General features: G+C 37.5%; 1 protein-coding gene across 1 annotated transcript in view; it reads left to right on the forward strand.

Annotated features, from left to right (window-relative positions):
- Window positions 1–11,649, forward strand: part of LOC105981307 (chromosome unknown open reading frame, human C3orf67) — a 219,018-nt gene that overhangs the window by 169,834 nt on the left and 37,535 nt on the right. The window contains exons 13-14 of the mRNA XM_013010418.1: window positions 1,715–1,918; window positions 11,265–11,326. Coding sequence (XP_012865872.1) covers window positions 1,715–1,918; window positions 11,265–11,326 — 266 coding nt within the window. The remainder of the gene's footprint in view (window positions 1–1,714; window positions 1,919–11,264; window positions 11,327–11,649) is intronic.

Consider the following 11,649-nt stretch of genomic DNA (forward strand, 5'->3'; position numbering starts at 1 on the left):
TACAGAGGGGTTACAATTGCATGGGCAGGATAATGCGTACATTTCTTACCAAGCATTGCAGCCTCCTCCTTTGTTTACCCTTCCATCCCTCCCTCATTCTTCTTAATTTTATAGGTTATACATTGAATTATTGACCTGCATTCTACATTGGGGGAGATGTTTATTCTAGCTCTAAAGGATTTCTGGCTTTCATACCTTATATGTTTCTAATGTGCAGCCAAATATTTGACATCTTTTGATGATAGTAGCCATTATCAGTATTACCATAAGGTAATACTGATGCATAAGGGAAATCCCTTATGAATTTGTGCTTTGTAAATAGTGAATTGTTTTTCTTGTTTTAAAAACTTCTTTGAATTTTTATATTTTTATAAAAATAATGGTTGCACTAGAGTAGTGGCTCTGAGGTAGAGCACCTGTGTAGCAAGTATAAGGCCCTGAATTCAAACCTCAGCACCAATACAAAAAAAAAAACAAAAACACAAATACTGGTTGAGCCATTCACTGGTGGTTCATACCTATAATCCTAACTACTCAGGAGGATTTCAGGATAATGGTTCAAAGCCAGCCCGGGCAGGAAGTCAATGAGACCCTCACCTCTAGTTCACCTAAAAGCAAGAAGTAGAGCTGTGACTCAAGTGTTAGAGTGTTGTCCTTGAGCAGAAGTATTTAGGACCAATACCCTGAGTTTAAGCCCCAGGATAAGCAAAGGAAAAAAATATATTGGCTGAGCACCTTCTAAGCACCAGATATGTAATAAAGGAGGAGCAAGGAAATCATGATGCTCACCAATGCAGAGCTCACAGACTACCTGTGAACTCCAGAAACAGTCACTCAAGTGCAGTTGTGGTAAATGCTAAAAGTAAACATTTTTATGGGGAAATAGACATTTTCATTGTATTCATAGACTATATACTAAGTTCTAATTTATCTTTAATGGAATAATATTCTTTCTGGAGAAGTTTCCCTAGTAAGACCAAACGTGATTTCTTTTCTCCATGAATGTATGATATAGAATTAACACAACACTTACATATTTAAAGCATATCCTTTTTAAGTTCATGTTTTACAATAAAAAAAGAATATACATTAGAATACACTTTTATAAAATATTTCACATCTATACTTTGTTTAAATTTGAATGTTGAATTTGCTGACTTTAATTTTATTACAAAGGTCTGACAGGCAATATGGAGTTGGCTTTTCCTATCTGCAGATTGGGAATTCATAGATTTAAAACAACCTTAGATCATGTAACTTATAGTTAAACCTCTGATGGCAAACATATAGAGACATTAAAAATGAAAATGTTTAAACTCACGAAAGCACCTAATAAAGGACCTGACCCCATATGTCACTGTCAAAAAAGGCCTCCCAGAAGAAAGGCCATATCTTAGGGACTTAAAGGATGCCTACCAGTTGGCAGATTTAGGGAGTACTAACATGTGCACAGGAACTAAGGCAGGTACAACTTTCATGTTTTTGAGGACTCAGTGAAGGATAATGTGGCTAGCCCATCAAGAGCAAGAGGAAAAGATGAGACAGGTTTAGGTAGGCATTTCATGAAAATCTGTGAAGGATTTTGGCCTCTGTCAGTGAGGGAACCATTATAATGGCTAAGGCTAAGGAGTATCATTTGTAGGTAACCTATAAAATTAAGAAAGATCCTATAAGCAAAGTGTCCCTTTCTGTCATTTTCCTCTCTCTCGGTCAGGAGTACAACTGGAGAAACTATCAACCCAGCCAGATGAGTGAATCTGAGCTGCAGATGCTGGCAAGCCTACGGCGGCAACAGAATGAAGAACTGGAAGACACTGGGGCTCCCCATGGCCTCAGTGCATCCCAGGTTGACAACTGTAATGTCAGCATCAGTACCAGCAGTGATGACACAACCACCTGGAACTCCTGCCTGCCACCTGTGAGTACTGTGCTTTGCATTCATTCCATGACCTAAAAAGGAGCAAGTTTTCAAGCAAAGTCTAGCTTGAACTTGGAAAATTGGGGTTAAAATGAGAACAGTCACTGCCAGAAATACTTAGAGCTCTTTCTGAAATAACATTTTAAGGTTGGGGGCAACAATTAGGTGGTGCCATTGTCTTTTCTTCAATTATATTTACTTAATGTCAGAAAGTATGCATGGTATAGTCAACCATCTTATTCTCATTTGTGCTATTCCTAACATAATGCACAAGAAGTTGAGAAGTCCAAAGTCAAAGGGCCTACATCTGGCAAGGACCTTCATTCTACATAATCCCATTGAGGAAGGAGAGAAGAAGACAGGGGAGGAACAAGTACATGTGCCAGTAGAAGGAGGCTGAATTAATGCTGTTTTCAGGAACCCACCCTCATGATAACTAACACTCCTCCACAGCCTTCCTGAAGACAGTTCCCACAATCTAATCACCTCTCTTAATATTATTCAATTGGCAGCTGAACTTCTAAACAAAAATACTTTAGGAATACATTGAAATCATAGCAATATATAAACCCATCCCTTTAAAGAAGAAAGAATAGTTTCATGTAGATGATGAGTGTTTAGTTTTATTACTAATCCTAGAGGAGACTTTAGATTTGTTAAATAAGCATTCATTAAATAGACAAAAGGGGAAAGACTATAAACATATAATAAGTATTGCTTCGATCTGAATGTGGAAAGGAACCTTTTGTAGAAGTCACTAGGCATTTATTGATGCCTCCCTGTGTGCAAGTAGCCTTGACAGGCACTATGCTTATTTCAAAGGCTTGCATTCCCTTGTTAACACGGTTAAGCACATTAAGCATGGCCATCAGCATCACCATAGCCCAGCAGAGAGTTGGAACAAGTCTTAGTCTTCCTGTTTTTCAAATGAACAGACTAGAATCTTGGGCCTAAATTTCTACATCAGCTCAGAGGTGGATCCGGGACAATATTTTGACTCAATCCATTTTCTACAATGTTTTTCTCTAGGATCTTAAGGCTTAATTAGACAAATAACTCATGAACTTCAATATCCAATGCATCATTTTAAAAATTGCTGTAATCCTAATGAGTGCTACTATATTCTTAACCATTTAGAGCCATCTTAAAATACCTATAAGCCCAAGGGATGTTTACATAAAAGCCAAATGTTGGTCAACTTTCCATTACTGTGATAAAATAATTGAGAAAACAACTGAAATGCAGGAAAGGTTTACTTTGGCTCATGGTTTCAGTTCGTGGTCACTTGGACGACCTTTCCTCTTGGGCCTGTGGTAAGACAGAAGATCATGGCAAGGAGTTTGTGATAGAGTGAGACAGAGGAAAGGGTGGCAGTCGGTCAAGGGCACACCCCTCGTGACCTTCCTTCCTTCCACTTACTAATTAGGAGGCTCCAACTATTAAAGTTTCTACAATCTCCCAAAAGCGTCACAAACTGAGGACCAAGCTTTTGATACATGGTCCTTTGGGATGCATTCCAGCTCCAAATTATAATATCATGTTTAATGTATCAAGCATATTAAAATATGTTCTCATTCAACCATACGTATATCTTTTGAACAATATAATTTAAAGAAAATACAACTTTTTAATCATATAATCGATTCATGTTTATATATAACTCTATCCTAAGCATTAACTTGTAGTATGATTCAGAGGATGCTATGCTTTACATACAGACTAAATAATTGTTAGTTTTGCAATTTACTTTTGTAAATTAAAGTTAATTTTTTCTGGGGCTTCAACATCTTTATAAATCTTGAAAGTCTTGGAGACATCTAATAGTCTCCAACACCTAATATCACACATGTCATCTTAATCTACTCCTTCTAGCTGCCCCCAAAACAGTTCTACGCACCAAAACAGTTCCCATTTCCAGATGAAAATATTGAAACTCTCAAGCAAGGAAGTCCTCCTCTGGCCCTACTCCTAAGGCTGAGCTCCTAACCTCCATGGTATGGTGACTTCTTGGTATATAACTCAGTTGTCAAATGGGTACTACACACTTCCAGTGGAAGGTATGATTTCTGTAATTTGCAGAGAATTTATATGTCTTCGTGAAGGAAGAATTCTAATTGGCTCCATGAGGATGTGGAAGGAAGAAATGAGAGCAGTTTCTAATTAGTGTGTCTGTTCCCACCTGCTCATTCCCCAGGTTTCTCTTGCCTCAGTTGTGCTCCCATTAAATACAACTATCAAACGTGCATAATGCCACAAGAGTATCCATCTACTCAGGAAAATATCCATATTCAGATTACTCTGGCTACAGGTTACAGAGAGTTGCTCTAGTAACCTGAATTGTAAGAGTCACTTGCAGATTTTTGCCAGCACACTTTGTGATAGGAGTGAAACATTGCCTTTCGTACACAGTATTCCTCCGCACTCATTTAACCCACAAGTGAGAAAGACAACAGTAGCCTCCTGATGGAGCTCATTCTGCCATGAAGCAGTTCAGACACAAGCACGACAGAGGGCAAGCTGAGGAATGATTATTTATGGGCTGAGAAGTCTGAACTCTTGGTTGCCCTGGATACTATGTTCTCATCAGTGTCCTGTTCTGGCAAGGACTAAAGTCTCCTGCATGACAATTACTGCACCGTAGAAGTACACAGCCAAAAATAACACTGTTAGGAATGAACTTAATAACCCCTCTATTCAACTAAATGAGAAACTGAAAAGTCTATTTTTTCAGACAGAAAATATTGGAGATCCTACCTTTGGTATTCATAAGGTATGTTTATTATGGCATCCATTTCAATCTGTTCTAATACTGGAACTATCAACAAATAGAAAACCACATTCCTTAATGAACTCTGCACCCGGAGCTCATATAGAGTTTAAATAGAGCAATTTGCAAGCATCACTGTGGAATTTCTGTGAGTTCATCCAGCTCTGTTCAGAAACTGTACAAGGATAGTGATAGGAGAAACAAAAGAACCCACAGTCTCATCACAATGATAACCTACTCTTCTTATATCTCAGTGAATGGCACAAGTATCCACCCTGGCACTTGAACCAGAAATTGGAAGGGATCTCCTTCCACACTTTCATCCCCCATGTCCAACTGGCCTCCAAATTCTGAGGCTCCTCTCTTTTCACTTCCTAATATCATAGCCATGGTGGTTATTCTTTCATCTAAATTCCTAACATCGTCCCTCGTGCCTCTATGCCTGCAGCCCAGGCACCATACCCTGATGGCTGGAAGCCTCTTCTCAGAAGCCAGAGTGTCACAGTTCTGATCCAAGCTATGACCTTGTAAAACACTGCACGTGTATCTGGAACTTAATAAAGATTAGTTATCATTGTTATTATAACTATTATTCAGATTTGTGATCTGATCCTCTCCCCTTCATAAAGGCCTTCAATGGCTTCCATTGACTGATCCCCATTATTTCAGACCTGCCCCCATTTCTACTTCATCTCACACTGCTCCTCACCTTTCACTCCATGCTTCCATCCTAATTATAATTTCTTAAATACACTCTGTACATATCCTAATACCTTGTATCCGATTACCCCTCAAACAGCTCTAATGCCTCTTTGGCCCTTTCCAGTCCTCACTGACCTGTACACAGTTTCCTCACTGACCCTGTTAAATTAACAACACACAAAGTATGGCAATTTTTTTCAAAACTCCAGAATAAAAATGACCTTTGTTTTGCTTTAAAATCTTTAGTAGTATAGAACATGTTTTATATTCAAAATCTGATAAGTGAATATTAAGTGTATACCTTGAGGAAAAATCTTCAAGGCCTGATGAGATAGGAGAGAGGGGAAGGGAAAAAGAAATGAGAGGAAGGAAAGAAAGGGTGGAAAGGAAGGAAGCTTAGTCAGTGTAGTATCTTACCTGGTAAGTTTACACACATTACAGTCTGAAACGAGTAAGCTGACACCAAGTGAACTGAAGTCTTCAGCAAAATCTGTTGTGTTTATGTGAAGTCTGATGCCTTAGCTGCTCTCCGCAGCATCTATACAGTTCAGAATAATATGTACTGTTTAAAAGGTGTTTAGATATAATAAATTAGTCATTTTAAAGTGTAATTAAGTGTAACCATATTTCTCATAGAAAATTGCCTTTTGTAGGCATCTCATGCTAAATAAATCAAGCCTACTGAGAAATACATTGGCCTTTGACAGACAAATTTTTCAGTTTCAAACTTAGAACCAAATTCAATTAAAACAATACTTTACAACTTCTGTGGAAACCAGGCTACAAGTAATCAATTTTTGAAGGTTTCTGTTAGGAGTAGCCCTCACGAGACATTCAGACACGGGGCTGTAGGCAGCCTTGGCAAGGGAAGCTAGGAGTTAGTTATAATGAATTTCTAAGTGAGTAATTTTGAGTCACAATACAATTGTGTGTGTGTGTGTGTGTGTGTGTGTGTGTGTGTGTGTGTGTGTGTGTGTGTTCCTAAGGAACAGTTATTAGTAGATACAATTTCAGGTGATCACCAAAAAAATATAAATTCCACCTGGGCCCAGATCCCAACTCTGCCATTTTCTGGTATCACCTGCAAGATGGGGTTAATAAGAGGACCTCTTCATGTTCCCACCGTGTGACCTAAGTGAGTGCATGGGGGTATGTGCCTGAGGTCCCTGCTGCAGAGTGAGCACACACACGGACTACAAATGGTTCTCCTCAAAGGGCCACTGAGTGACATGAAAAGTTCTAGGATTCTTTTGCTTTTATAGCTGTAGAGGACTGTAGGGGTGGGCAGAGATGCTTTTATGCTTAATTCAATATGAGCTTAAACACTGGCATCCAGACTGGCCATCACAGAGCCTTAGAGATCAACTCTTTGTGATTTCATCATTGTCTTGGCCCTCCAAGATTCAAGAAAAGCATGCCTAAAATGCAGATGTGAGCACATACCCCAAGCACATAAGTCTTAGAAAAATATTAAAATGCTCATTGCAGACATCCACCTAACATGGCATATTGCAGATCATATTTGGAGAAAAAATTGATGCAAGATGCACTTAATAAAATTACAAACATATGGTCAGATTCTCAGACAAGTTATTAATGGTCTTGATTAACCTTGCCACATTATTGCCATTTTCATAGATATTATATAACAATATTAAAATATTGTCTTTACCTTTTAACTTAGCAAGATCATCTTATTTTTTGTTCTTTTATTTAGCTTTCATACATCTCTCTCACTCCAACATTTCTAGCAGTGTGATCATAGAAAAGCAGTGTCTTATATTTGATGATAAGATTTTGAGTGCTGTTTTCCTGGCAGTATTGCATAGCAACAGCACCACCAAAAGGAAGGTCCCAGGTTTCTAGGAGCTGAATCTTTTTTTTTTTTTAAATCAAGATCATATTGGTGTTCTTACATGATTCCTGAGGATCCAAAACATTATATACTGACAAATCAGGTGCTTTACATCTTAATTCCTTCTCATCTACAGATTTTAATTAGCTTCTTGACTCCCTTTGGGTATGAGGTTTTTTTAAATAAGTTCAAAAAGGTAAGTTGTTGATTTGCTAAGTCATAGATAAATCAGATAAGAAGATATAGTTTTACAACTATAAAAAAGATATACAGAAACTGAAGTCAGAGTCAGTGTACTATTCGTGCTGTCAAGAGATAATACTGAAATGTCCAAGTTGTTTAGTGACTATGAAAATCGCCCTACCAAATAAACTTTGTTTATTCAGAGTATTATTTTATTTTCCATTTGTCCTGAATTTAACAGTACAAAAAAATTAAACCTCATTAACTTTAAATATATAGTGACATGTCAGAATTAAATCAAATGAATTTAATTTATTCTAGAGGAGTAGTCTTATATATTTCAGATCTATTGATTTCATAGCCACCTTTCATTTTTGCCATAAATGGATTCAATTTTGTTACAATTATTGTCCAAAATCTTGGTATTCAACACTGTATGAATTTTCACATTGGATTAAGTACTACTAACTAGTTAAGAGGGTGAGATGCAGAATAATACTGAATGTGTCCAAATTTTGGCTCCGCTATATCAGGAATAGTTGATGCCTAGTCTCTGAGTGTCCTATTCTATTATATGGTGCTGTTCGTTCTGAGGAGTTTATAGAATTTCTTTGAGGAACAAATGAGACATCTATCAAAAATTAGCATGGCATTTGTTTCTAACGCATTTATAAGATTATTTCTTTGTTGCTTTGTATGTCCCTCCCCACAGTATAACCCCTGCTTTCACTGTATTTGATGTCGGTATAATTTGTGGAGGGGAAGGGGAAAAACAAGTCGCTTAAATAAAAATACAGGTGGACCCGTTGCAACAAAAAAAATTAGCATGGAGTAAATGCTCAAGGAATATCATTTACTGTTGTTAATTATTCTTGTTATAGTTACATGTATATATTGGTTGCCATCTCTTTGTAGCTGTTTATAGCATCCTCCACATATGACTGAAATTCATTTTAAAAAATTTTTCTTTTACTGCTGCTGTCATAGGATGTTACCTACCTAAGAATAGATTTACTGCAACCTAAGTACAGAAACAGAGTATGGTTGGAAAAGTTATCTTTTCCCTACTCATTTTAGGTTCATGGCTGTGGTCTCTATAACAAAAGACAGAGTAATAACAGAAAATCATACAAATTTATTTAATTGTAAGTTTTTTGTGCCACATAAGCCTTCTTCATAGAAAGTGAAGAAATGGTTAAACATATGAAATTTTATGCTAGGTTTGGCTGGGTGTGAAGAGTCCTGGAGAAACATGATGGGACAAGAGGGATTTGACTTGATGGAAATGAACTAGAAAAAAACTTAGCATGACCTTTGTTTCCGTTTCTTCTCTGAGACAGTTTTCAGAGGCAGGCTGTTCCAATTCTTCTGGGTATGGGAAATGGGGAGGGCACCTCTCACACAAGGGTCTTAGGAGCAAAAGAAGGTGGAGGTGACCATGCTGGTGCTGCTGCTGCCATTTCAAAGTGACATTTTAAGGTACCATGTCCTGAACCCTCTCAATATCCATGTGTATGTGAGAACAACTGACTTCACAGAAGCTATCATTCATCCTTCTATCTGTCCATGTTAGCAGTCCTATTACTTTGAAAACCTTCCATTAGATATTTTTGTTTTGCAGCACTTAAGAATCACTCTGAGAACACAAGAAGGGGTGATATTGTCCAAAAGGAGATTTGCACTGAGTTGTGGAGGTTTTCTTCATTGCATAACTAAATCTGTTTTTATAAACATGAGCAAAGATGGACAGGATCCTCTCAGTGGAGTCCAAAATGCGAGCTGAGTCCAACACTATAGCCATTTTCCAAGGGATATAGAGTAAGTCATTTGGAATAAGAGCTTGAAATAAGGACAAATAGAATTAGTAGCATAAAATTAAGAAATGGACCTTTGGCTGAATAACAGGGCTATGATTCTTAGAGAATTATGGAAATGTCTCTGAAAATAAATAGGCAGAAGTCTATTCACTGGAGGCCTGCATATAGCTGAAATACTGAATGAATACCAATGAATTTATTACCAGGAATATTTCTTCACCAGTGTGAGTTCATCTAGAAAACCTATAAGGCCCTTTGCTTGCTAATTTCTTTTTTTTTTTTGCTGTGAAACAATAAAGCCTAAAACATAGAAGTAAATTTCACTTTCAAATTGCTGCAAGTCTTATTTCTCTAGTGAGATCAAATATGCCTTATGACATGTTTTTCCTTCCACTATTCTCCCAGCTGTTGTTTCTTATTACTGAAATGGTGATGCACTGATATTGGTTCAATTACCAAAGTATCTGAATACATTTAAATTCATGGTGCATCACAGGTAGTCAGGCTAACTGACTGTGATTATCAAATGGGATACTTGATTTAAAGGATCACTTCTAAGAGATCATTCATGGAAAAAGACAGGTTATTCTCAAGAATTCTATCACCTATGTCATTAATACTATAAGACCTATTAAAATAAGGAAAATGTGGGAAGTAAGGAATGTGGACATCTTTCTATGCAGGTATCCCTGCCACACCATTTGCCATGGTTGGGGGTCAAAACTGTGGTCCACATTATTATAGGTGTCAAAGTCTTAACTTCTTTGGGTAGGGAAGTCACATTTTGATTAAAATTTTTTAATTGTACCAAATTCTGGGCTGGGAAGGTGGCTCAGTGGTAGAGTGCTTGGCTCGAATGCATGAAGCCCTGGGTTCAATTCCTCAGCACCACATAAGCAGAAAAAGCCGGAAGGGGAACTGTGGCTCAAGTGGTAGAGTCCTAGCTTTGAGCTGAAGAGCTGAAGGACAGCACCCAGGCCCAGAATTCAGGCCCCATGACTGGCAAAAAAAAAAAAAGTACCAAATTCTAACATGTAGTAAAACAAGAATGCTAAAAAGAATTATACTGTTCTGAACCATATGAGGAAAATACTTGGAGTTGATATTCAAAAGAGAAATTTACATTAACTAACAGAATTTTCTTCATTTGTAGAACAAAGGAGGGAAAGTTCCATTACAGGCAGAGTTTAGGCTTACATAGGGTGCTGTTTTTTAACTGTTACACAATAACAATGTAAAGGTTTCTTGTGTAAGGAAAAGTTGAAATTTCACATTCTTGTTAGGTGTTAGCGTCAGTTTTCCTCAGGTCACCAATCACTGCTTAGATCTGTATTGTACACTTGGGAAAAATGGCCACCTAGATTTATATATGTCATTTTCATTAACAGCAGTACATGTTATCTTGAAAAGTTATTAACAGTGAAACATAAACATATTTTCATTGTCTCTGTATTATTACTCATGCTCACAAGGCAGTATTACTTCGCAGGATATCTTGTTTTATTTTGCTCTGTCTAGAAATATTGATCATTGGGGTTTGTTTGCTTTTATGCGTATACTGGGGCTTGACTAGCTTTTTTGCTCAGGGATATAGCTCTACCACTTGAGCCATAGCTCCACTTCCAGCTTTTTGGTGGTTAATTAAAGAATCTCAGAGTTTCCTGCCCAAACTGGCTTTGAACCACAATCCTTAAATCTGTCTCCTGAGTTACTATGATTACAGGCATGAGCTATCAGTGCCCATCTTCAACCATTTTTATGGCATAACGATTCTACAAAAGGGAGGATACTAACACATGACCTTTAATTACACCATAGATGCAACTGAGCTCAGTGTTGGCCATTAAAAGAGTCTGTGTTCTTTCTTTATTCCACTCTGCTTTTTACTAGATCATCTGTAAAATAAATCCAGACCCTTCTTTGATCTGTGCCTCAGAAAACAATTACAGAACTGAAAATGCATGTAAATATATACATTAAGAGTTGTGCTGATTGATACCTCACACATTTTGTCTTTTACAGCCTGTCAACCAGGGTCGCCACTATCAGAAAGAAATGAACCCACCTTCTCCTTCTAACCCACGGTAAGGATCACTAATAATCTAAAATTTCTAAAACCATATTTAGAAGACTAAATTTTTCCTTGGTTTTATGAAACTGATATACAAAAGTTCCAAGGAGCTTTGGAAGACTTAATTCACTTTCTTTCTTTTTTTTAAAAAATTTTATTTTATTTTATTTGTGAACATACTGTACAGAGGGGTTACAATTGCATGGGCAGGATAATGCGTACATTTCTTAGCAAGCATTGCAGCCTCCTCCTTTGTTTACGCTTCCCATCCCTTCCCAGCCTCCCCCCTCCCCCCTCCCCCCCATCCCAATCCTTCTCCTTCCCCCCTCCCCCCCA

This window comes from Dipodomys ordii, unplaced genomic scaffold (assembly GCF_000151885.1).
Source record: "Dipodomys ordii isolate 6190 unplaced genomic scaffold, Dord_2.0 Scaffold12, whole genome shotgun sequence".
Classification (NCBI taxonomy): Eukaryota; Metazoa; Chordata; class Mammalia; order Rodentia; family Heteromyidae; genus Dipodomys; species Dipodomys ordii.